This window comes from Prinia subflava, chromosome 9 (genome assembly GCF_021018805.1).
Source record: "Prinia subflava isolate CZ2003 ecotype Zambia chromosome 9, Cam_Psub_1.2, whole genome shotgun sequence".
Taxonomy (NCBI): Eukaryota; Metazoa; Chordata; class Aves; order Passeriformes; family Cisticolidae; genus Prinia; species Prinia subflava.
The window spans coordinates 7,600,783-7,628,166 of record NC_086255.1 but is presented as its reverse complement, the minus strand read 5'-3'; the positions used below and the strand labels follow the sequence as shown (position 1 = coordinate 7,628,166).

General features: G+C 38.8%; 1 protein-coding gene across 2 annotated transcripts in view; it reads left to right on the top strand.

Annotated features, from left to right (window-relative positions):
* FHIP2A (FHF complex subunit HOOK interacting protein 2A) overlaps positions 1-26,765 on the top strand; it is a 33,653-nt gene extending 6,888 nt beyond the window's left edge. Inside the window, exons 2-18 of one of the 2 annotated variants that reach the window (XM_063405249.1) lie at positions 1,042-1,120; positions 2,999-3,168; positions 5,310-5,414; positions 5,754-5,876; positions 8,392-8,430; positions 10,196-10,483; positions 11,348-11,544; positions 12,709-12,823; positions 12,929-13,005; positions 13,107-13,299; positions 14,481-14,650; positions 15,493-15,636; positions 17,350-17,440; positions 19,158-19,301; positions 21,842-21,982; positions 22,714-22,817; positions 22,907-26,765. In XM_063405249.1, coding sequence (XP_063261319.1) covers positions 1,042-1,120; positions 2,999-3,168; positions 5,310-5,414; positions 5,754-5,876; positions 8,392-8,430; positions 10,196-10,483; positions 11,348-11,544; positions 12,709-12,823; positions 12,929-13,005; positions 13,107-13,299; positions 14,481-14,650; positions 15,493-15,636; positions 17,350-17,440; positions 19,158-19,301; positions 21,842-21,982; positions 22,714-22,817; positions 22,907-23,012 — 2,286 coding nt within the window. In that variant the 3' untranslated portion in view covers positions 23,013-26,765. The remainder of the gene's footprint in view (positions 1-1,041; positions 1,121-2,998; positions 3,169-5,309; positions 5,415-5,753; positions 5,877-8,391; positions 8,431-10,195; positions 10,484-11,347; positions 11,545-12,708; positions 12,824-12,928; positions 13,006-13,106; positions 13,300-14,480; positions 14,651-15,492; positions 15,637-17,349; positions 17,441-19,157; positions 19,302-21,841; positions 21,983-22,713; positions 22,818-22,906) is intronic. The other variant, XM_063405250.1, reaches the window with a different exon arrangement.
* The last annotated feature ends 619 nt before the right edge of the window (positions 26,766-27,384 follow it).

Below are 27,384 nucleotides of genomic sequence, written 5' to 3'. Positions count from 1 at the left end.
CATGATGGTCCAAAAAAAAAAAGCGCCTCAAGCAGGTGGGATTAGGCCTCAATAACAACAGATCCTCATGTACCTATTGAATGGTTGGGGTTTTCTCTATAGGATTCCTGATTTTACCAGCTCAAAACATTAATGGGCACCAAGTCAGTGCCTGTCTCAGCTCTCACTTTGGAGAGCAGAGTGGTGAAATGATTGTGGTCCTTTTTTCACAGGCTGCCTGTGGTGTAATGGGGGGCATTGCCTGGAGGCTGTGTTTCCTTCTTGCACGGTGTTATTCCTGGATGCTGCTCACACCCAGCCAGCCATCCCAAACTCCTCCAGGAAAGAAGCACCTTCCTTTTCTTTGCAGAAATGAAATAAGAAACATATTTGTTTAAAAAAAAAGAACAACCTGCCAAGCTCTGGGTATGGGCCTAAAAAAAAAAAACAGACCAAAAATGTGCATCGAGAAAACCCACCAAAAAACCACAAAAACAAACAAACAAACAAAAAACCCCCACCAAAACCCCAAAAAAACCCCACTAAACGCAAACTAAAAACTGAACAAAGATCTTTTAAAAGAAGTTGTGGCTAACAGGAAAAAAGACATGGCAAAAATTGGATGAAGCAACTAATTGGTATTTTTAAGGGAGCAGACAGAGAGAACAGAGTGTACAGAAAAGAAAAGAAGGCATCAAGAGCAGATGTAAAAGAACATGATTTTTTCCAACAGGACAAAACTGTAGTCTAAACAATACAAACATACATTTCTAGTGTTGCTTTGGTGTAGGAGCAATTGCTTTTGTTGCTTCAAATAGATTGTCTTGTGATTGAGACATCACAGAGATTATTACTGATGTTTACTAGGCAGGCAGTGTGGCATGGGTCTCAGCCATGAATAATGGATGTAGTCCTTGTTAAAGGTAAAAGAGCAGAGAGTAACAATTGTGGCACTACCTGCAGCACTTCCAAGTACAAGATAAAACTGCATTTAATATCTGGGCAAGTATATTCATGCCATTTCTAACTGGTTCTTGTTTGTTGTGGTTTTTTTCCCCATAGCTCGCACCTTCCCTTCCATTACAAGAAGATTTTGTTTACCACTGGAAAGCAATCACCCATTACTACATAGAGACCTCAGGTAAAAGAAAAAAGCACTCTGGGTTTGCCTTTTTATTGTGGAAACTATAATTCACAATTTCAGTGTTTTTAAAAAGCAAAGATTAAGAAATGCTACAATGAGTCATGTCTTTAATCAAAATACTGACAATAATAACTAGTAATTAAAAATATCATGTACTTCCACCCGTAAAAGTAGGCATGAAAAATGGTTGAAGTCTTGTTTCCTGAGTACTGTGTAGAGAACTGCACCTTTTTACATCTGACCCAGTTTCTGCCTTCACATACTGTCTTTAATCTAAACAGACAGCTGCAGAAATGCAGTCCTGCTGTTAACATTTTCGTTGCTTTGCATCAGGGATTTTCTTTTTCTTTGCAAGATTTTAACAAAAGTAATTTTGTGGTCATAGATTTTACCAGACACAGATGGATTCCATGTGCTCAGTATTAGTTATTTTTGCTCTAGTGTCTTGTCTTGGTGTAAAGTATTTTGATAGCATAGACAACAAATTTTGTTAAACCTTACTCAGATGTTGCACTGCTCTTCTTAAAAATGGATATTATGATGAAATATGGCTGTAGTTTCTTTTTTCTTAGCCTCTTGGGGTTTGGAATTTTTCTTCAATAATTATGAAGCATGTGAATTTTTAATTTTGGACCTAGTCAGGAAAGAATTATGTTTTAAAAGTGAATGTTGCCATGCTTTCCTCAAGCGTATTAGTTCTGACCTTCTGCTGCAAGAGCTGTTGAATCTGTGTTTGTGTCTGATGATCTTGTTTATATCAATATTTACTCATAAAACTGCAACGTGACCCTTGGTTCCAAATACCCATCTTTTGGAACACTATGTGATGTTTCCAAAGGTGGAAATGACAGGGTGGCAGGGAAAAGTGACACCTGCAGTGACGTGGTGCAGGATAAAAGCTGACCTCTCCCCCAGAGTTTCAGAAGTCTTTTGAAAAACAAGTTTCCACTCGGTGGATATATTTCTGTCCTCTGCAGTAGGAGCAGAATTATGTGTAGGAAATTCAAGCAAAACACTCCAGGCTAACTGGAGGTTGTGGCAGAGAGCAAAATCACTCTGACATGGCAGTTTCCCTGTGTGATCTCGTTGCCAGTTGCATGCCAGTGACAAGTTATTTTTAGATTATTGCGTAAACAGTAGTAACCATTTCCCTAGGATAGTTGTTCCAGTAGAATTCAGCTGAAAAATATAAAAGAGGAAAATCTTCATGTGTGGATATGTTCTACAATATGTGAATGGCAGTGGCACAAATCCACTGCAGTTTCATGACTTCAATACAATAAAATCATCATCTTATCCTTTTCTTCATAAAGTTTGACAGAATTCTATTTCAATGCAGAAAATACAGAAGAGAAATTTAAAAGTTTTTGGAGAATAAACAGCATAGAGTTTGAGTTTTCTTTGTTGTTATCAGCAGAAAAGCCATTTATTTAGCTGTCTAGTTTATAAAGGAACTGATCAGCTGCAAATTAAGCTGATGTTAAAGGCCATTCACAGATTCCAGAATACTGTATGAAGGATCAAAGAGGAAGTTACCAAGACCTAGTGCATACTAAACAGAAGATTGAGAGTTGTACCTTTCTCTCCCTTGGCTTGCTCTCTGGCAGTAGAAATTTTCCTTTTTGACTATGTAATTAATGCTTGTTTTGAATTTTGACACTTCACTTTTTCCCCATTGCAAAGTCAGATATCTGCCCAATGCATATTCCAGTGTACATGTTCAGATACAGTTCTGAAAGTTTTAAGACATGCTAAAAGCTTGCACTATATATAAGCTTCTTTAAATGTCATGTTTATAAGTCTTAGATGTGGAACTGAACTTAAATATGAGGACAATTTTAAAATCATTCTTAATTGCCTATTTCTTTTATTTAGATGACAAAGCTCCTGTGACTGATACCAACATTCCCTCTCACCTGGAACAGATGTTGGATATTCTGGTTCAAGAAGAAAATGAGAGGGAATCGGGGGAAACAGGACCATGTATGGAATATTTGCTACATCACAAGATTTTGGAGACACTCTACACTCTAGGAAAAGCTGATGTATGTATCTCTCAGCAGAACAATTATTATCTCTTGTGTGAGCTCCTAGTTGTGATAGAGACTGAAGTTCTACAGTAGGTGGTAGTGTGGGACACTGAACTCTAGCAAAGAGCTGCTTGCTTATATTACAAATTTACCAATGTATATTACCATATAACCAGCAAATTACAAATAGCAGCCTTTTACAGGTGTGATCAGGGTGAGACAACCCTGAGGTGCTGGCTGAGACAGAACCCTGAGACTCACCACTCTGAGAATGCCGATGGTGAAACTAGGAGTAGGAGAAACACTTTTCTTCAGTCTGGAGTTTTTCTGGCTACTACAAGACAGTATTATCCCTCTCTGTCCTTTGTTAAATGTTGGGGGATCCTTGAGTGAAAAGCACTGTTAAATAGAAATTTTTGATGAACTTTGCTGAGTGTGTTGAGCTATTGCTCAGAAATATTTTGATATCAGAAAGCATTAATTTGAGTTGATCCCCAGACAGCCTTCTTACTTGGGCAGTGTTGTCTGGTTCTTCATGTCTGCTTTGTGGCACACATGAAGTTACCTTCATGGTCTCAGTCCACCCTTGTTGCTGTCTTTCTTGACAGACTGCTGAGCAAAAATGTGTGGGGCTGGGTGGATCATGGGTGGATTAGCTTGGCAGCTCTTGTGGAAGAACATTTTGTATCACAATGCAGATGCAGTTAGAGAGGCATTTATCATGTTCCAAGGATAAATGGAGCTCTCTAGGGCTTCCTTTACACATTATCATGAGTTTTTAATGAATTTTACATAAACAGGCAAGAGAGGACAGTGGCTATTTGAGCCTGGAATGTTCCTTGCTCTGGAAGAGCCAGAGATCTGCAGTACCTGCTACTGTACCAGCTGTCCTAGAGTCAGGCTAATACACCTGCTCCAGCTGGGCTTAAAACCACAACACTGCTGCATTAAAGATACTTGCTCAGAGATACAGCTCATTCAGTAATCTCTGAATGTTGTCAAGAAACCAAGATGAAATGGTGACATATGTGAAGCGAGTAATTAGTAGTGTGTTTCTAAGAGTTGAGAGAAGTCATTCTGTACTCATACAAATATGTCTGTACAGGCAATTCTTGTACAGCCTGTCTTTACACTTTGCCACTTGTGAGTTGATACATCTGAAGTAAACACACAGTTCAGTGCTTGCAAGATGTTGCAAAGATCTGGTGCAAAATGAATGGTTCCCTTTCACAGCAGTCAGACTTACTACATTACTGTGCATGTGCCCTGATGGTTCATGTCTTGCCATTCTGTTCAAAGGATTGCTTGACAACTCAGCAATGATTAGGGATTAAAAATAGAGAGATAATTACTTAGAAAGGAGAGCAAGGTTAGGCTGTTGCCACCTCGGCTGCATTCAGACAATCAGTAAACCAGATGAGGGAAATTATGTGGGTTAAAATGAACAGCATTTATAACGTGGTAGAACACATTAGTTTGGGGGAATTTAGCTGGAAACAAAGGTGCATAAAGGCCCACAAGCCATCAGACCTCCTGGAGATAGGAAAGTCCTTTCATGTGATGTGGTGCATGAGGGACAGTAGAACAAGGGTCTGCATGTTCCACAGATACTTGTGATTTATATTCTGCTCAGGGAAAGCAACAGCTTTCTCTTGTCCTGGACCATCTGTGCATTTATAAACACTTTAGCTGGCTAAGGTTAATTGCTCATGACTTTTAAGAAACCTTCTGTAGGTATTAAGATTTTCATAGTTTATCATTCTGTATTTGTATGTACTGACTCATTGAATAGCTGGATTTTGTGGCACAGTACCTTAAAAGACATCTGACCCATAGTAAATTAATTTCAAGTTAATTTCCCCTTATCACTGTAATGATACAGAATATTTTCTGGAAAGATTGGTAGAAGTTTGCCCTAGAGCAATCAACTGAAAGTATGAATAATTTGAAAGAGAAAACAGTAATGAGATGCAACATTTTTTATTGATCTCTGCTAATATTGATAAAAGTAATATGTTAACAGATTATGACTTTGTAAAAAATACTTTTGGTTAAATTATTGCTGTTTAATTAGCCATTCAGAGTGAAAAATTTACATCTGTATTTTTCTCCACATTTATTGTATTTTTGTGGTTGTTCATCTGTTTTTGTTTCAGTGTCCTCCAGGAATGAAACAGCAAGTTCTGGCTTTTTATACAAAACTTCTTGGAAGAATACGACAGCCTCTTCTTCCCCACATAAATGTGCATAGGCCAGTGCAGGTACTGTTCAGATTTTGTGTAAACTATATTTTCACAAGTTTCTTTTATTCTGCTGTAGCTAATGTTATCTTTAATTCTTCCTGTGTCAAATGAATTAAGGAAATTGCTTGGGGGCCATATCAGTTTGTTTTTTTTAATGTGCTGATGATTAGAGCATTGGACTGCCACTGCAATACAAGTCATAAATATTAAAACTTGTTTGTAGCAGTCTAAATCCAGAGCAAATGCTCCAGTCAATACTTACACATAATTGTAGTGTGTATATAGAAAAATAATTCAGTCTATTATTCCCAGAAAAAGCAATAACTTTCTGTCTTAATTGTTCACTTTATGTGACAGAAATTAATCAGGCTGTGTGGTGAGGTTCTGGCAACACCAACAGAAAATGAAGAAATTCAGTTTCTCTGCATAGTATGTGCAAAGCTGAAACAGGATCCGTACCTGGTCAACTTCTTCCTTGAGGTGAGTAAATCAATCCAGAGTTTTACAGTTGCATTTACTATGTCATATACAAAATCTAGTGGAATACTGGTTGTGTCATGTTGTGCTTCATAGCTTAGTTTTCATTGTTTTCATTCCATCTGTTGTTTTTTATCCTGTGATATTAGAAGTCTTGTTGTCGGGATTTTTTTTTCTCCCAGAGACTTTATACATCTGATTTTCACAAGAATTTCATTCAGGGCTCACAAATACAACTGCCCAAGGTCCTTTTCCTTTGCAATGAAAGTACCATTAGAGTAGTGACATAAATTGCAGTGTAGAACACCGTGTGAGGAAGACCTTGGCTTTTTTGTGTTGTTTTTGTCATCCCAACGAAGACCAAGGGACAGATTGCAGGGGGCACTGAAACCTTGCAGGTTGCTGAGTGTTCTGCAGCACTGGGTCCTTATTTGGTAGTGGCACATACATTGGAGCTGCAGTGCCAGCTCACAATCTACAATGCAACACCATCTTCTATGTGTAAGACAGCCTGTAAGTATCTTTACTGCCTCCTTGAACATGTGGCATTATGAAATCAGAGTGGGAGGATAAACAGTTTCTAGACTGACTTTCACTTCCTATTTAGAAGGAGCATTTAAAAAGTTGGTTTATAAAAGTCCGTTTAGAAATGCCTTTTGTTCCCACATTGCTGTTTCCTATGGTGACACAGTCTCTATTAAGTACATGATACTTTGCTGAAAAATATTCCTTCAGGACTATTTTACAAGCTCTCCACAGTCAGATCTGTGACAGCAGAGGCTGCTAGACTGCAAAAAAATGTTATTTTCCATTAAGTATGTGATTATCATTTGCATGTCGGTAGTAAAGAATCCATCTTGAGTTTATTTTTACCTTAATTAGGTTTTATCTTGATTGCCATTGTATCCACTGTAGCACAAGCAGCAGAAATGGTATAAGGATTGAAAAGTTAATGTTTAAACATTAGAAGCACTCAGAGGCAAACTACTGCATGTATTATGTGCAAGATATGGTAGTATTCTAAATCAGGATACTTTTAGTGTTATTTGTGTAAGTTACATGGTTTAAGCCTCTTAAATAGTTCCCTTGCAATCAAACCTGAGAACCTCAGTCATAACCACAAGTGTTTTGTCCCACTTTATTAGTGTTCTTCCCCAAAATAGCAAGATTCCAATATTTAAAAACAGACTAGCAGAAACAGATGATTCCAAGTTTCAAAGGGGTCTCTAGTTTCACAAAATGCTGCCTGTGGAGTTCAGGCAAGCTGGCCAACGTTTCTTGTAGCTCCTGTTACTTCACAGTATTATTCTAGGTGTTTTAGCCTAAAGCATTTGTCTTCACAACTGGTGAAGACAGTGGTTCTTTCCAGATCAGTTATGTGGGGTGCAGAATTGTGCTTCATTAGAATATGATATTCTGGTTGTTCACATTTGGCCTCTTAGAGGTGCTGTTGTGACTTGATCACTTTCAAATGCACGAAAGGGTAAATTTACAGGATTCTGTGTGGTGTTTCTGTCTCCAGTCTCCAACACTTACAAGATGAAATGCAGATGGATCTCTCCAGAGAGTGTTTGTATCTGTCAGTTTTGCTTCCTTCTTTGAGTGTTTCCAATCGGTTTATAGAGGATTTTATGAACACAAAAATTTGAGTGTATACAAACTCCCTTCCTTTGTATGATTCCATATACCAAATCATTTGCTGATAGAATGCTGGTTTATATTTTATACATTTATATATATATATATAAAGAATTATATTATATTGGTTAATCAATATAAATGAAATCTTTCACCTATATTGCTTAACCAATAAGCCTACTTAGTTTAACTGTATCGCTTGGGCAAATTATGTCTGTTGTGGATATAAGAACTTGAAGAACTTCAGTCTACTTTTTTAAAATTTCAGGATCCCTATACTAATTTTATTTTGGTTGTAATGCATTCCTTTTTTTTTAAATTCAGTATTCTTCGTTCTTGTGCAGAGAGGAGAATATACATTGTAATGTTTAATTATCACCTCTGCCTCAGTTATATTTTGGGGTAAACTTGCCTTATCTCATCACATCTTAGCTGAGAGACTCCTTGCAACTGATTGTTTCTGGCAAAGGGACACAGCTCTCTGTTTCAATTTCTGCTCTTGAGACCCTAAAAAAGTTATAATATAGTAGCTAAATAGTTGTACCTTCATTTTATAAAATGAACAATAGTTTCACTATTCACTTCTACTTTCAGTACTATGAATTATCACCTTTATATTTCTCACCACAAATTAAGTAGTGATTCCTATCAGCTGTGACATCAGTTGGTGTTTTCATACAACTTTTTTAAATCTATCAGAATCTAGACATGACATCATCCACCACAGATTTTAAAAGTGATATTTACAGATCGCAGAATCTGTAATACAGAAAAATACAGAAGTGTGGTTTTATATTATCTGCTCTTTGTTAATGCTGAATTCATGAGTACTTTGTTTAGAAAGCATTGAATATGTGTTTTATGTAACCTTTTCTATTAGGTCATTCAGGATCCTGTTTTGCACCTTTGCAGGAGGCAGGTGAGCAGCTGAGCTGCAGAATTGCATGATTAAACAATAGAAAGCTGAAATACACACAAAGATTCTGCCTGTGTGTTGTTCAATGTACAAACTGCTTTGTGTCACCTGCCAACGTAATAGTAATGAGCTATGGACACATTTCTAGGCACATTCATACATTTATATATGTTAATTCTCTCATCACTGCCTTAGCTAAATAAACAATAGCCTTTTAAATGGCAGAAGAATCCAGACATGAAGTAAAAAGCCACTGTAAGATAAATAAATATTTTACAGAATATTGCCCAGTTTCTGAAGAAAAAAAGTTTGTTTTCCCTTTAACCCTGCCTGCAGCTTGAGTGGTGCCAGCAACAGTGTAAAGTCCAGGACTGAAATGCAGACTGAAATGCACTGACCCTTTATGTGCAAGGGTCAGTGTTGTGATTCAGATATTTCTGTGTATTGATGAGGAAGATGGGACAACACTGAAGTACTGCAGAAGCTCTGGTGATAGACAAACTCGGTTCAGACAGACACCTTTTAGTTGCTTTGCCAGCCTCGCACTTTTCACACTGTCAAAAAAACCCCAAACTGTATTGAAGCAGTAATTTTTCTGCTGCATTCAAAGCTCATCCTTATTTTATAGCATGCAGTCTGCTGCTGTTACCACTGGTTTGCTTCTGCAGGGAATTGGTTCTGTGAGTGCATCACAATGCCCGGTGCAAATTCCCCACAGTGAATGCACGGCACTCGAGCAAGTGTTCACAGCAGCTCTCCAGTTTGCTGCCTGACTCTCATATACTCAGTCCCTGCTGCTTTGTCTCTACTAAAATCCATTAACCCCAAATGGTTAGTCTTTTAAATTATTAATGCTTGAGATATATTTGTAATAATTTTGGTGTTATCATAGAGAAGGGAACCATTTGGATTTATAATCTCACTGCAGTTCTCACTTGAAAGAAATGTCTTGTGCTGCATTCTAATTTATGATTCCAATAAAGTATTCTTCACCTGTGCTGATGCCAGAAGAACACTGAATTCTTGCCTTTCTGTGAGTTTCTTCATGGTATCACAGAGCACAAATTCAAATGCCTTTTTATGTGCTGGAGACAGATTTATGGGAAGACAGATGGGTTGTCTTTTTTCAGGCAAAGCAGAGATGGTTTGGAGCTTCCAAGAAGGTCCTTTGTGACCTTTTAGAGTATCCAGTGCCCAATGCTAACTTTTAATATCTTCTGTCCATTCAATCTACTATTTTTTTTCTTCTTGAGAAGCACAATTTGAGAGTATTCTGCTGTCACAAAAGGTGTTTCTTTCCCTTTCCTGTTGAAGATAAAATCTGAAGAAATTTAGAATTATTTTACTTGTGTGATTGCAACTGGAAATTTTGTTTCAGACGTTAGATGAATGTGAGGCCTTGACACAGAAAGGAATGTTTTATACTAAGTGCTAAGTTCTAAAGGTGCCACACATAAGATAAATTAACCTCTATCAAACTGTGGGCAAATCAAGTGAATATGTGCCCTCAGCAGCAAAAGAAAAAGCTGCCATCCTTTTGTAAATGGCACATTCAGCCTTGAAGCAAAATGTGTAGGGCTTAAGAGAAATTTAAGCAGATTTAAAAGTGTCCTACGTTTATAAAACACCCACGCTTTACGTTTTACATGGTTACTGTATCCAGCCTTGACTACTTCAAATGTTGATGTTAAAAAAAATGCTTTCAGTAAACTCCTGCTTCAGGATGAACAGTAATTTCATCTGTGTAATTCCAAAAAATGCTTTGCAGAATAAGTTAAAAGCAATGGCTCTCCAAGGATCAGCAAGTGTAATCACAGAAGACATGATAAAAGACCAAGAGTCGGTGACAACAGACACGGGGCAGCCTGGCCAGCCCGAGGAGACGCCCGGTGCTGCTGGGGCCGAGCACATGGAGAAGGAGGATGAGCTCCCACAGCAGGCAGACGAGCTCTCTTTCAGTCTGGATGAACTCAATGTCACACCTGAGTCCTCCACTGCTTGTCCAAATCAAGACTACAATTTAGTGAATTCTCTGCTAAACCTCACTAAAAGTCCTGTGAGTGGGATTTTTTGTTTGTTTGTTTTTGGGGTTTTTTCTGCTCCGTGTGATAAAATGAAATAGTTGGATGCTGTGTGAGGGAGTGAGTAAACACACTGTATTTTAGCTATAAAAAGTGAAATTAGGGGATTTGCAGGCACTTTTTGTAAATTGGTGGTTTTCTTTGCAAATTCAGATTAAAGTAAAAATGCTATTTTAGAAAATTAATACTAAGCTTGTTGATACTCATATAAGTGGAGTTTTTAGAAACTTGTATAGGGTGCTGTATATTTCACAGAAAAGCTACACAGGATAACCAGAAGTTTAAATATATTACAAGAAAATGTTTTTAAAACTACTTTCAATTGTTCTGACTTAACCAAAACCACTCTCTTTGCAATGGCACTGAGCTATCTCTAGGAGTGGGTTTTCTTTTTAAAAAGCCTTCTGGATGTCTTACCCATGTCAATCCTCAAATTCAGACTTAGATTCTTTCAGAAAATTTAGAAGGGGTTTGGGTAAGCCTGTAATTGCCGCAGCAGTGTTGAGAGCATAAAAGCAAATCTACCACTATACTTCATTATTGTTACATGAGTAGTTTACAGGATTTAGTATCTTGGTCTCAAGCTGACCTACAGTTCTAGTTCTGTCAGCTGGAAGGTTACAGCTGGCATTCTTGTATTTCACACAAAATCAGGTGAGATTCTGTATTTTGTAGCATCCAAATTCACTGGAGTTAATGACTGAAAAGGCAACAAAAATAAATGCATTCAGTCTGTCACTGTGGGGGAACGGAGAGGTTTTATTTGGGAGGTGTTTGCTTCTTGATTTCCAGTGACCTTCATTCACCCTCTGATTAATCCTTCCATGCCCTTCTGCCAGGATGGCCGGATAGCAGTGAAGGCCTGTGAAGGTCTCATGCTTTTGGTGAGTTTGCCAGAACCAGCAGCTGCCAAGTGCCTGACTCAAAGCACTTGTTTATGTGAATTGTTGACAGACAGGCTGGCCACCCTCTACAAAGCCTTGCCTCAGTCACTGGATCCCTTAGACATTGAAACAGTGGAGGCAATTAACTGGGGGTAAGAATTTTATTTTTGTATTTACTACTCAAAGTGACTTTACACCCCTCTCTAAAACTAATTTGATAGGTAGATAATGTGCATAGAATATTCCCCCCACACACAGGGCTAAAGGCTCAAAGGCAAAGCTCAGATGGAGCTGCAGCACAGTGGTGCACTTTGGGTGTGCAGTGTACCTGTGATTTCTGACATGGGGCCAGGTCTGCCTGCCAGTCCCTGGTAGAGTTTTTCCACTGGATTACACCAGCAGTTTATTGTGGTGTCACTGTAGTATCAGGTATGGATTATATTCTCATGCAGATGTCAAGGATTTAGGAAGCATAAACTTCTCAATGTACACAGTGGGCATTGCAAGCTGCTGTGAGGCATAGAAAGGGTCTGTTTGTTAACAGGCTGTTGTTACAAAATTTTTGCAGCAAAAAAGAAGAAGGAAAGAGTTGCTGCGTAACTCATCAGTATGAAGCAAAATATATATGCGTGTTTTCCTAACTGCTTGTAATTTAGATTCTTAAAACATTTCTCGTCCCCACTCTGCCTTCATTACTATGAATTGCTCCTGATCTGTTAGTACTGAGACAAAAGTAGGTATCTGCAAAATGCCTATCAAAATTTCTGGTGGTTGGAGTTTGAAATTAGAAGGGGAAAACCCACAGCTTAAAATTGTGGGATAAAGTAACAGTGGAGTTTTTTACCAAAGAAATGGTGTATTTGTTATTCCTTTGAGCCCTGAAATTGAGATAGATGTTTCTCTCTGAAAGATACAGTCTAGTTCCCGTGTACACTGTGTGGTTTTGGTTGGCTTGCCTGAGGTCGCTTACAGAGAACAATTGCCTTCATGGTTCTGTGACTACAGGAGTTACTGATTCATTTTCTGTGGTCTGTGTTTCCTGGGAGAACAGACTTGGTGATCAGTTTTCCCTTCTGACTCCAGAAACATCTAACCAGAGTTCCTGTGCTGTACATTTTGTGTATCCTTTAGCATGCACTGAATACCTGTGTTGTGATAGCACTGCCAGATCCACAGAGACTGGCAGAAAAGCTTTTTAAATGTTCCCTTCATTACAACTCGGTCATTAATTATTCTGTTAGGTTCAATAAGAATGGAGTCCAAGATTCTTCGATTACTTGTAGACTAAATAAATATTTTTTCTCTGTGTTATCTAGCTTGGATTCCTATAGCCACAAAGAAGATGCATCTGCTTTTCCAGGGAAAAGAGCGTTGATTTCGTTTCTTTCTTGGTTTGACTACTGTGATCAACTCATCAAAGAAGCACAAAAGGTTTGAAATGTGTTCAGATGATATAAATGTATTCAGGAAATAAGTAGTTCCAGTTGTTTCCTAGCTTCTGAGTTTGAGACACACCATTTTCTACTTTTGTTTCAGACGACTGCTGTTGCTATGGCAAAAGCTGTGCGGGAACGATTCTTCATTGATGTTATGGAACCTCAGCTGATGCAAACGTGAGTAGCTCCTACAAGACACAGCAGAGCAGAGTCTGAATCAAGCTGATTGTGGGGGGTGGAAATCCACTCCATGTCTGATATGAAAATGTTTCATTCAGTTCAGAGATCGGAATCCTCACATCAACTGCACTGCTGCACCGCATTGTTCGTCAGGTGACGTCGGACGTGCTGCTGCAGGAGCTGGTGTATTTTATACTTGGAGAGCACAGGGAGCCAGAAACCCTGGCAGACATCAGCAGGCACCCCCTGCGACACCGGCTGATCGAGCACTGTGACCATATTTCTGACGAGGTGAGGGGTCTGACACAGGAATTCTGCTGGCCGGTTCAGGAGTGTGGGGAGTCACCCTTGTCAGGACTTCTCATATCTGTGTCAAGTAAGGTTTTCTGCCAAGACAGAGAATTCTGGCTCTCAGCCCTACAAATTCCCTTTAGAATATGAAGTCAAGCTGTTTTCTCCACCTAGCATATTCTTATTTTGTTTCTCAAAAATTTTTGGTGAGTTTGTGTGCCCACTATGCATAACCAGTTAGACTTGCTCATCTGTGAGATAGAGTGAACTGAGTTTTTGCATTGTAATTTGTTGCTGTTATTTTCCATAGTGTGTCAATTTTGTCTTCTTATCATATAAGATCCAGCTAAAAACTTATATGAACTGAGTGTGGTTGGAGAATATATGCAATGCCAATTAAAAGATGATGTGATAACTTCAAGCTCTTTACATACAGTAAGCATCATTGAAATAATTTACTTCAGTAAAATCTCTCCTCATAAGCTGTTTGTTTCATTTTTTCTATGAAACAACCTCAGCCCTCTACTTTTTCAATAAAAACCAAGCTTGCTAAAATATAAATCTGTGCTCATATCCATTTTTCAGTATGCCTACCTGCTCACCCTGTCAGGATGAATTATCTCTGTAAATTAGTTATCTTTGCAAAGCTAAGCACTCTCAAGCAGTCTTGAAAAATTGTCTTTGTAGTGCTTAAAGTCAGTGTTCTTTAAAAGCCTACGTAACGTCTGCATGTAAAAATCTTAGCCTATAGATCTAGTCACAATATCCCAGTATTACTTCTTTTTTTTTTCTGGGTATTTATTACTAACTTTAAGTCCTGTTGTGGGTCTCATTTGCACAATGATAACCATCTTCCAGTGTGGATCTGGCTGTAGAACAGAAAGCTAAGTTCTGAGTTCTCTGTATGTTCTTTGTATTGTTATTTTGCCAGATTTCAGAACAGTTTTTTTAAACAGAAAAAAAATGCACTCTCATATTGATTTTCAAATATATGTGAACTCTTCATGCTTGTTTATATCACATGTAGCATCCTAATTTCCTATTTTTTCTTATGATTTTTGTTCCTTTCCATAATGCCAATAAGTGATAGCAACATTCTGGGATGGACAAAGCAGATAAAAGGCAAAAAGCACAGGGCAGCAGAGCATCAGTTCATTGAGTTTTTACTCTTTCTGTTGCAGATCAGCATAATGACTTTACGAATGTTTGAGCACCTTTTGCAAAAACCCAATGAGCACATTCTTTATAATTTGGTTCTGAGAAATTTGGAAGAAAGAAACTACATGGAATACAAGCCTCCCTGTCAAGAAGATAAAGATGTTGTAGAGAATGGGCAGATTGCTGGAGCAGTGTAAGTTTCATTATTAAGAAAAGTCTTCACAACTTGTGAAAAAAGTAACTTGGATCCTTATTTTTAGAAGAAAATGGTTTTTTTTCTTGTAATTGAAAGAAAAGTGAGCCTGGAGAGCACTTGAGTGCTCTATGCATTAATCCATATCTGTACAGTGATGCAGAAATTCCTACATCAGCAACTTATGGAAACTCTTAGAACAGGAACAGAAAATCTAAAATTACCACAAGCCTCTCTGCAGAACAATAGACATTCAGAGGTGTTCATGTCTAAATTTATTTATGCATCTACCAGTCTTAAATCTATGCATATTTTATTGCAATCAGAATATTCTTTACGTCAATAACTTCAGTGTCTTGCTTACATTTATGTTCCTAGTAGTTTTTGATGGAAGAACATTTCTGAGGCACTGCATAAAATAAAAAAATAAAATACTGAAGCACTACATAAAATATATATGCTAGATAACTCTTGTAACTCAATGTTTCAGTGAAGGACAAGTGAGCACTGGCCACACAAACCATTTTAGTCATCTAGAATAATTTAAATATGTCCTGGAGTAGAATTCTCTCATGTGAAAAATGTGGCTATGAAGTTTCAAGTGACTTGGTGCAGTAATTTTGTACAAGTCAAAAATATCTCATCTGTTTTTCAGATTGTTGGGTATTTGCAAAGGTTGGTATTTCTGCATATTAATTAAGTAATACAATGTGGATATTATGTTCTGGAAAACATCCTTGTTGTTCAGAGAAGAAAAGCAGCCTGCCTTGTGACCCAGAGATTGTCCTGCCTTCCATGACATTCTGTGGATGATTGTGTTTTTGTCTAATGTAATTTCACAGAGACCTGGAGGAAGATCCATTATTTACTGATCTGTCTCCAGATAACACCTTGTCAGCTCAGGAGTGGCTCAGTGCTTCTCCACCTGTCAGTCCAGAACATCCGAAAAATGATGGGAAGACTGAAGTTCACAAAATTGTAAATAGGTGAGTTGAAACAAAGACTTGAGGAAATGTCTGAATGTGTGGGTGTATGCACACGCTGTGCAAATTAAATGTGTACTCTGTAATGGATGTTATTCTGTGCCAGCTGGGAAAATGACTCCACAGAAGGAAATTATGTGACATTTTATCAGAAAGCTACTTCGGAAAGATTAGAGCTTGCATTAATTCAACATAAATGAGAAAAGTAGAAAAACTTTGCAGCTAATGGTTGAATACTCAGAATTCAAGCTGAAAGCCTTGTTGATTATAAAAGTTACTTTTTGCAGAAATATTTGCTGTACTTCAAATGCTGTTACAGGACTTGACCTTCCTGGACTTTTCTGGGGAGTCTTGCCATAAACTTTTCAGGAAAAAAAAAACCAAACTTCCTTAGAATTTCAAAGTTCCTTAAGCAATACATAAAAGGAAATAATTGCCATGCTAGAGATAACCTTCTGTTCCCTGAAAGTCAGGGGCACCTGTGTCACCTGTGACATGCCTCAGTGCCTGTTAGACTCGCTGCAAATTGGATATCACAAAGAGGAGGACAAGCTCTGCTCTAAGCAACTTAGTGATGGTAATTCTCTTAGGAACTAATATTAGGATGAAGGCTGTTTGCTCTGCCAGTACTTGCTAGCAGAGCAGCACTGGTGTGTCAGTGCTGACCCATCTGCCTGCCCAGAAATAATCAAAGGTGTTAGCCAAAGGAAGCCAACAGCCCAGGGACAGCCAGGACACTGTGACATCATCACTCCTTGCCCTCTTTCCCCCAGTATTGCTATTTATAGGTTATGGTGGACATGGTTTGGAGCAAAGACACAAAGAACACTCTCCTAAATTCACCTCCTGTAACCTCCATCAGGGAATAGAAATGGTTTCTGATTTGCAGTGTTCTGCAAATTTATATTTTTTGAGATAAGATGAATTCCACATGAAAAGTCAGCTACTACATTTTTCTGCATGTAAATTCTACAGGAGTGTCCAGCACTCCTGTAGAATTGGGGTGTGGTGAAGGCTGAAATTTGGAATCAGGGTCCAAATACTGGGTTTTATTTTGCTGTTCAGAAATTTCAATGGGTTTAATTTACTTTTTTAAAGTTACTAATATTATTCAGAATTTCCTGATGCTTTGTAGGTCAGATATTGGTGAAGTAATAAGGACAGTGTTTGACTGCACACCTGGCAAAGGCAATTGCAGTTGTAACAGGAGCATTTATATGTAAATACTCCAGTGTGTCTTAGATGTTCATTTTTTGCCACAATAAACTGGTAAATAAAACTTCCTATGAAGTAGGTTAAGAAGATTTTTAACTGTAATTCTTCTTCTCTTTTGGTTCATTTATTCCCAAGTATATTTTGTTTTAGCTCTAGTAAGATGGAGTCTGACCTTTAGCAAATACTTGACCTATTTATGAATATTCCCTTCAATCTCCATTCTGTCTGCTGATTCTCAGAAAATGCTTCCACTGATGGCTTTACCTCTAATGCCAGATACAAAAGTTCTCAAGTATATACCTCGTTATTACAAACAGTAGTTGGAATAGATAGGCTTAAATAGATTTTGTGTTCTCTGTTCTTCCCATAAAGTTATGGTAGAGTCTGTGGATTAATTGGCCAGACAGTTCAGCATGGTGTGTACACTGCTACAGATGATGAGAAAGTATTGATCTGGTTCTCTGTGGAATATAGTCATTAATGTACTTTTTTTCTCTTCAGCTTTCTCTGTCTTGTACCTGATGAAGCAAAGTCCTCATACCATGTGGAGGGTACAGGTTATGATACTTACCTCAGAGATGCCCACAGACAAGTAAGTCAGTGAACTCTTCCTTAGTCCTTGAGAATTTGAAATGCTGGTGAGAATAGACAAATGGTTCTGTAAATAGTTCTATTAAATGCATCTTTTGGTAATGGAAGATGGGAAAATTCAATTTTCATTTTTAATGAAAACTTACCTTTGGAGATCTTTCAATGATGAATTCACCTTGTATTGCACTAGTGGGAATAATGGATGACATTAAATGCATTAATATTCATGTGACAAATACAGTGAGAGAAAACCTGAACCGCAGATAGATTCTTAATTTGCTTCTGCATTTATCTGCATTCTCTTGGAGAATTGCCTGCCAAGCTGTTTGAAAGAACTAAAGAGAAATTAAAATGCTGCATAGGAGTTATGCAATCTGGGACTTTGCAAATAAAGGCTCATCACAGGGAATGCACAGCCTAAGGCATTGAGGTTTGAAGTTGGGAGGTTGGGTAGGCAGGGAAAGCTTTATGATTTACGGCTTAGAAATAATGCAAGTTTTGCTTTTACAAACAGAAAGTTTCCTTGGTCAGAGGACAGCCACAGTTTGCAGCTTTCTTACTGAAACCCTGTGAATCTTCTAGAATAGAAAAATTTATGCAAAGGAGCAGAGTAACTGAGAGCTATATTTAGTAGGTAATTCAAGAATTCCATAACACTGGAATTACATTATCAGCTGCTAAAGATGGGAAGTTTGCATTTCTGTATTTATATTGCTTCATCTGTAGTCTCTCCTGAAAAGAAAGGGAATAGAATATAGAGAATAAGGAACAAAGGTTGATGTAAAATTCCCCTATGTTCTATTCTTGGATGCCAGAAACCACTTATCATCCTCGTCTTTCTTTCATGCCTTGGGAAAAAGAGTGTACTGGGAGTTATTAGAGAGCAGAATTGGTTTCTGTCACTTCCTGACGATGATACGGCTACTGGTAAAATATTTCCCCCCTAAGAGTAGCCCTGCCTGTTGCTGTTATTACATCCAAATAGCTGCTCTGCTTTCTTACTGCTATTTCTGGAAGCCTGCACAAGTGGGTAAGCTATAATCAATGCAGAATTTTTGAGTGTGTTTTCTGACTCTTTTGCTTCTGTTTCTTCCTGTGTGCCTTTATTTCTCTGCTTCAACTTGTGCTCCTTTCAAGGTGTAATTCCTTGCAAGTGAGGCATCAAGCAGCACACAGCAAATATGGGACAAGGTAGAGAAAGACTGCCAGGGGTGTTAGGAAACAAAGAGAGGGTAGAGGAAGCCCTGAAATACTTTTAGTTTGTATATTCTGCATGTACACGTACCTTTCCTGTCCTGGGAATTAGGGAGTAGAATGGTTTGGATAGCAAGATCAGGTACATGTGTAGTGTATGCAGTAATGTAATGCAGTGGAAGTGTGGTAATGTATTTTCAAGAAGATGGCTAAGAATGCAATTCCTGCTTCAGAAGAACCCTGATTAGATTGTGTATTGTTGGTGTTGCTTTGTGTTTTGGCCCCAGCTGCTTTTTGGGAGCTCTGTTCTCCACTCACTGCTTCTCAAACTACCCTAGCAGCAGGAATATCCCCAGGAGAATGAGGTGTCTGCTGATAGTGGTTTACTTTATATTAACTAATCTTTTTGATCTTAGATTTATCATTTAGCTACAGATTATGGCATCAAGGTGTATGGACTATCAAAAGAAATTAAATGGTTTCCGTGGAGATTTAAGTGTGTTTTCCTCACCACTGTTTTGTAGTTCCGGGATTATTGTGTCATTTGCTTACGGTGGGAGTGGCCTGGAGCTCCCAGATCTTTGGAAAAGTGCAATTTAGAAGCGTCGTTTTTTGAAGGACACTTCTTGAAAGTCCTGTTTGAAAGAATGGGCAGGATTCTTGATCAGGTAAGAAAAAACAAGTTAAGTATTCAATTTCTGATCCTTTTATCACTTTTAAAGAGCTGATCTCCATCAGGTCCTGTGGATCCCCATCACTCTCTATTGTAGTGTTACATTACTGTGTAATGTTCCATTTCCTGGTCAGAAGCAGGATCAGAGCCATTTGCACATATAAATGCACGGGGAACATGTGCAGGAAGCCAGCAGCAGCCTCTGGGTCAGCTCTGTGAGTGTTCTTGGGAACACTGATACAAATCTGGGATATCAGAAGGCATTGCAGAGGTGGTAGCTCTCACTAACCTCGTTTCTGACAGAAGAGAGCTCAAGCACATGAGTGAAGTAACTTGTTTCAAATGCCTCATGTACTAACACTACCTTCTTTCTCCTGCTGGTATTACAAATTTCTGTAGAACTGACTGTACCCTAAGATTTTTTTTTAATTTCCTGAACTTCAAAATTTGCTGGGTTTAATCTTTTTAGCTACAGGGCATTTTTTTTAGGATTTATCTGATATGGGGCCATTTTACTGAGTCTCCTGACATATGGACAGAAATAAAAGCTCTGTGTGAAGAAGCAGCTTTCTTTAATGCTCTCAATTAGTTGGAATCACAACAGCAATCTGTCAGAACAATGCAGCACATGTTACTCTTTTGTTTCCTTCTCCTCTTGTGAACACCAGATAATGCTCATGCCTTCAAAGCTTCCTAATGAATTGGCTGACTCAAACAGCTCTAAAGACCTTCTCCTACAGTTCAGCTAGGTAGGCAGTGAATGGATTTATGGAGGGAATATTTGTCTCTCTCCGCAGAGTAACTCTGCTATAATAACTCAAAATGTAGTGATCTCTTTTACCTGTAACATCTGTGGTCCAGGGGCTGAAAGCTTCATTTGTTAGGAGATTGGGATGAATCTATTGCTGGAGTGCCAAGTACAGAAATAACTGCCTCTGACTGGAAGAAATAAGTGCTTTCATTTCCAAAGATTTATGAGGCAACTTTGCAATGCAACAGTGTGTGGTAACAAATTCAGGAATAAGATACCTAAATATTACTTATGTGGACACATGTAGTCAGTGGAAATTTTGTCAGAGCAGTGCCAGGAGTCCCCTTAGGCTGAAAGGCAAGTAGGTGTTTCTTTCAGTGCAGAGTGAATCACCTCAGCTTCCTCGACTCCATGGACTGAAAGCTCCACTCAGATGCCTGAGCTCAGGTATCTGTTGCCATTTTTGTGGTGTCCAGGATATTCCCAGAAGTTTGTGGTTATAACATAGATCTTGCAGGATCCACCCTCTGTGGAACGATCAAGAGACCAGCAGATACTTGGGAGCATCTGAGATGGCAGGAGATGTTTGTGTGTGGGCAGGTGTACGAAGTGTCAGATCTCTGCTGAGAGCTTAGACATGCAGACATGGCTAAATGTATCTGTCTTAATCTGAGGCTGAATTCATCCCAATCTCCCAGATCTGAAAAGGGGAAGAATCTGTTCTCTTATTCTTCAGTAGGGTGCTAACTTGAGAGCATAAAGATGGGAATTTGAGGTTATTGAATCCTCCTCTTCTAGGTGTGATGATGCCAGTGAGGGTATTACTGCCACTATGCAGTCACAGATTAAATGAGGGCCCTTTAATACATTTAGATCAACAAGGCTGATTGATGCAGAGGTGTACCAAAGGAATGTCTGTCCCTCTCTTGTCAACTTAGGGTGTTCTGCCATTGAAGAAATGGAAGGAGGTTCTGCTTGTTTGTAAATTCTGGGATGAATTAAAATGTCGGCTTGTTTTCACTGGGATGACAAAGATGAAAAGAAGTTTTGAAACATAAAGAAGCCATGGTGAAAATGCTTGCTTTTGTGGAAATAAGTTTCTTACTAGAATGGTCAAATCCTTTAAACTAGGCACTTTTATTTCCTGGATAATTAGGTACTATTTTATTTCTTGTGACTGATAAGCATTTTCCAGCATCTGACAGCATTGCCTCTCCCATTTGGTTGATTTGAGGAAGGGAGGTAGACAAGAGACTCAGAATTTCCTGCTGCTCTCCCAGCCCAGGACTGGTCCCATCTCCCATAAGTTGCTGCCACAAGATGGCCATGCCTTCTGCAGTGGTTCTTTCCCAGAAAAAAATAAAGTAGAAGAGAAATAACATATTTGCTGTAAACATGGATTTCTCTCTGGCAATTTCCTGAGCTCATATACTTTACAGTTTCCCAGGAGAAGCAAGCAGATGTTTAATCTAGGCTGATTCCATGCTATTTCTTTAGCTGAAGAAATGTTTTATGGGAAAAGGACTTGTCATGCATTAAACAAGTGTGGAAAAGCTTCAAGTGGTCGTAGCAGTGATACAGATAATAACATCTAATGTCCAACTGTCTTATTCACAGCACTGCTGTTGTGAAAAGCAGAGGTTTGGCCTGTCTTCTAATCTAACTTTTTATCTTTATTTATTCATAACCCTGTGTATAAAGTTCTAGTAGTTAAATAAACATGATGTGGATGAAAAGAAGCCAGCATGAAAATAACTAAGCACTGCGTTTCCCTCTTTTTGCAGCCCTATGATGTAAATTTACAAGTTACGTCAGTGTTGTCCAAACTGTCCCTGTTTCCCCATCCTCATATACACGAATATCTTTTGGATCCTTACGTCAACCTCGCCTCTGGCTGCAAGTCTCTCTTCTCTGTGATTGTCAGGGTGAGTAACTACAGCAATAATTACACATGGCTGTATGGCAGTGAGATACTTAATAACTTTGTCTTTAGTGGTAGTAGTTGCTGGGTAGTTTAAGTTGGTAAATGTTTGTCATTGAAAGCTCATTTCAAATCAGAATTGGGCCTAGATGGGTATCTCTGCTTATACTCTTTTTCCTGGTGAAGGCTGTTCTTGACCATTAAGTCCTGGATTTACCAAAAGTGCCCTTCTTCTCCAATTCCACCTCCTCCTGCCAGAGTTGCATCCTGGAAGTGCTGGCTGGGTGCCTGTCACACTGTCCTCAGTCAGAATCCCTCCCTTTACCCCAGCACTAGCTGTTATTGAGCTGGTCAGGGGCCTGGAAATGCTGCTTGCCCAACAGTAACAGAGGGCTTGGCTCCCTTTGGCCCTGCAGCCCTCCCTGTTCCAAAACACAACCTTCACTCTCCCCTTGTGCTTTCCCTAGGCCCAAGAGTTCACTGGTTGATTGTCTATATCAACATTTAAAAAGACAAATCAATCACTGATGTGATTAAAATAAGTAATGCCATTTGTGACAGGAGCAAGTAAGGCTTTTGTATTTCTTTACTTTCTGCACTCACTCGCCCTGTTTTTGGGCAGAGCAGCCTCTGCAGGCTGTTCTGTGAGCCTGTGAGGATGCTGAAGTGGGCACTGAAGCTGCCAGGCACTCTGCAGAGTGTTAACTTTGTGTGTTGGTGGCCTGGGCTTTACAGGTCGTCGGGGACCTCATGGTCAGAATCCAGCGCATCCCAGATTTCACTCCCAAACTTCTGCTGGTCAGGAAGCGCCTGCTGGGCTTGGAGCCGGAGGGGCCCATGTGAGTAAACAACCACACTGCGCGTTCCCGGGCCTGTGGCTGCGTTTGTGTGTGTCAGTGCTGATCCCCTGCATTCCCTCCTGCCGCAGCATTGACCACATGACGTTACTAGAGGGCGTGATCGTGCTGGAGGAGTTCTGCAAGGAGCTGGCGGCCATCGCCTTTGTCAAGTACCACACCTCAGCCACGCCCTGAGCGCCCGCCCGGCCCGCAGACCCGGCGGTGCCTCCCGGGAAGGGCCAGGCGCGTTCGGACGAGCTCCTTTCTCCAGATGGTGAGATGGCAAATGGACCTGGAATATGAGCGCAGGCATCTGGGGACAAACCAATACACAGCATTTCTTGCCACTGTGTGAAGAGCTGCAAAAGCTGCATGAGGAACCACAGACAGCAGACCTTGCTTGTTCTGATGACAACGTTTAGACAGTTTGGGCTCTTGTCTGTCCTGGGGCTCACATGCACCAATTTGCTCTTTCTGACCATATTACTTTTAAAAAAACCAGATTAATTTTATAACATTTTTATGTCTTAATTCTTTTTCTTTTCAGTTGGATATATGAAAGAAAAACACACCTCTAGTTGCAATGTATATTATTAAAAATGAAGAAGTTCAAAAAGTCCACCAATCCATATACAATAGGATATGTTAATGAGGGATCATTTTGCTTTTGGTAGATCTTTAATACAGCTCTGAGCTTGATTCCTCAGTGGCTTACTCCGAGAAATCTATCAGTCTGAAATCAATACTAAAGAAATGAATCCTGATTTGGCATCACATCCATAACAAATATATCTGAAGTGTGCATGTCTGTAGCATGTTTTCTCTGTCATTCCAAGTGATTGATCTCCAGGTCAGCCATGTAACTGGATTTGCTTTAGCTTTTTACATGGGAACTCTAGTTGTTTGACTCATGTCACCTTTACATTATAGGTTAATTGTAGGTCATCAGTAGTTGTTGCTGAAACAGTATTTTTAATTTCTTTTAAGTTGGTATTAGTCTGAATTGGTTTAAGAATCTTTTGTGCCTTGATAATTGGCAGCATAAACGTTCTGTTATTTTGAGAGACATTTTTATTGCTTATCTAACCATCACAGTGATGCCAACTCAGTTAAAGCATTGATAACTTATTTAGGACCAAACCTTGCACCTGCTTTTCACAGTGCTAGGACCTCTTTCCTCTCCTTTGAACAAGGCTCAGCTCCTTCTGTTTACATTGTCCTTCCTCGTTTGTCTCTCCTGCCCCCTGTTTGCACAGTTAATGCCCATTTCAGATGTCATTGCTCATATGCAAACATGGACTAATTTATTCAGAATTCTTCTGGACATGACTGTACCTAGAGTCACATTCTGCTCTCTATCCATGCCTTTGAGGTCTTGTTTTTTAATATTTATGGAAGCTGGGTGTTAAGAAGCCTTTTAAGTTAGCAGGTTAATTAGAGCAGTGTCACAGTTAATGGGCTAAATTTATTCTTGTCACCAGTGAAGAGCATCCTGCTGTAAAAGCTTCCAGTACAGGTTCAGCTGCAGACAGCAGTTCTAAAACTGGGGAGACATTTTGCCAGGTAAAACCTGTATTCAGTGGCTCCCTGTAATTTTTTTTTTTTGTAAAAAGTGTTGCATTTCTTTTCTTTCTGTCAAACAAAAAACATGTTTTACTTCTCCACCTGGTTTTTTTCTGCATTTAGCTCCAAAGTGTTTTCAGGTACAAGTAGCGTAGTAGAACAAAATTTGAAATAATTACACTTACTTCATTTTTCTACTTCAGAAACATACCTTGAAGGTAGCAAATAATTTTTAGTGACCTGCATTGCAGACAGTCCACATTAGGAACTTCCTTAATACCTGACACATAATTTAGAACATGTTGATGTCTATGCAGAGTGATGCATAATACACACATTTGTTATTTATAAGGTCCCAATTCAGCAAAACAGTTAAATAAGCCTAATTTCAAGGTTTTTTTGCTTAAATCACAATCTTTTTTATGAACAAAGTTAAGCAGTTGAGCAGAAATGCTGATGCTTTACTGAATTTGAGTCTTTGTTGGTTTTGCTTGAGCTTAATTACTTTTCCCTCAAATCATCTATTTTTTTTTAAAGCATATGCTCCAGAATACTCCTAATGTCCCAATTTCAGTGGAAGTGATAATACTACTATAAACGAAAGTGAGCGAAATGTTAAACAAAGCTTGCAAGAGCATTCTGAGTAATATAAGAATTGATAAAGCCATTCAAGAGTCGCCTGATTTTAAATGAAAGCATTAACATCACTTCCTTTGTTTTGCTGTTTTGCTGGTACCTGAACTCATTACACTGAAAGGCTGCAGCCTCTGTGATGTTCTAATGCCAAACCCTGCAGAGCTGCAAACACAGCTCCTTCAGCTTGTCATGAGAAAAATGAGTAGATAGAACTATGATCACTCTTAAAGTCAGTCTATGATTGTTCAGTCTCCAGTGACATTGGTAATGCTTTCTTGCAAACCAAATGTTATTTAGTCCATAAATTTATAAGACACGGACCCATCCTCACACAAGTGAAGCAATCCTTTAAGTTGCTTTAGCCTAAACTGCTTTTGTGAGTGCTGCCTACAAACCCTTAATTACCATACCTGATGACAATGACCTTTATTTTTGTAAAAGTGATTTTATCTTTCCTAAGAGATGGAACTCATTTAGTTATTTTTGTGGTGATATTTTTCATGCACTTTTTTTTAATGATTAGAAGTTATTTCAGGTCCATGTTTTCACCTTTTTGATCTATGCATGTCATTGAGGATCCCATTTCGTTTCTGTGTGCGTGTGTTTGTACGTGGTTATTTATTACCCAGAGAGGGCCACCCAAGAAAATACTTGGCCTGAAGAGTTCATGGCTTGTGCAGATCCTCCAGATGTCAGTGGGAAAGATGAGTGCTCATCACCTGTGAGAGTGGGGCCACTGGTATTAGATTGAAATACTTGAGATGGGATAGAATAATTTTTTATTTCAAAAAGCAGATCCAAACCACATTCTAATCCTGATGCACATGTGTGTAAATAGAAGCATTGTTTTACCTTTTTTTCATTTCTAGTATGTATTTGATTTAAACTCTGATTTAGAAAATTTTGTAATAAGCCATGTGCTAGCTCTGGTAGAACAAGTTTGTCCTTAGTTTCTCCTATAATATTCCTGGTATTCAGATTCTGTCTGTGTAATGTTCTTACTCTATATTTGTCTGTGCAATATAAAAGCTGTGACTTGATGCACAGCTTGAGTCTGGTTGTACATCACCTATGTATATATATACATATATATACATATATATATATATATATATAAAAGGACCAGAATTCCGAGCTTGCTTACACTATGATTAGTGTAAAGATTGCCACACTTCATTTTACAGGGCACAAATAATCAGGGAATGGCTTTGTAAGTGCATGGTAATTTCTACCATAACCTGCTGTGCAATCTCACAGGTGACATTTTATTAGTGCTCTTTGTCTTGCTAGAAGAAATACTAACCTGCAGTACTTGATAAGATTAAAGGGTCCTGGAGTAGACTTGGGGCTACATGGAAAATCCATATCTGATATTGCATATCATACAGGGTTTTCAAACCATGTCCTCAATGTTTTCTGTGCCCTGTAAAATAGTGTAATTATATAAAATATATACTCCTTGTTTTGCCTCCTGCCTTGTTTACATTAAACAGAGGATATTCAGTAAAATTTTTCTATTAAACTTTGTGTAGGTCACTTACTAACAGTGTTGCCAAGGTTTCACAGATGTGGGAATTTCCAATGAGGAATTGTTGAAACAGCCACATTACCAGACATACAATATTAAGTTTTATGAAGGAGGTTGTGATAAAACTCAACTTTTTGTGCTAAAAAATGCATGGAGGATTAAAAGGGATATTCTCAAAATAAATTAATTTCAGTGGAGCGACTGCTTCTATTACTGCAGAATCCGTAATAATTTTTGTATGGATGACCTTGAAACAGAATGTGTTTTAACATTTTGCATCATGCCTTTGATCCTGAAGTCCTCATTTATTTTGAGTCTGTCACTACAGCATCTTGTGGGACAAACGTGTTTGCTGTAGTGTGCTGTGCAGGGCTCGGACTGCATCAGCATGCTCCTGCCCAGGAAAATGGGAATCCTGGGGGAATGGGCAGGATGGAGCTGTCCTGGGCACAGATTAAATTCTGCTCTTTCCTGGGAGCCCTGATGTCCTTCCAGAGAGGCTGTAGCTGGTCAAGGCCTTGGTTTTCTATTGCATTTGAGAGCAGAATCTCAGTCACAACTTTGGTTTGTTAGAGACGAATGTCATAGGGTGAGTGAGCATCATTTCTTCTTTCAAGGCCTTCGAGGAAGGCTTTTATACACAGGGTTTTATATATGTTTTTATATACTTTTAAACTGTGTTTGTTGTATGTTTTTTCTATATTTGGTTTCCTTCTAGTTTTCATCAGCCTGTTAAAAATCTTGTTTCTCTGTAGGATCCCCTCTGAGGGCTGCACTTGGATGTTAAGCTGTTCCTCCTTGGTATTTAACATCTGCAAGTGCTCTTACATCATTAATAAG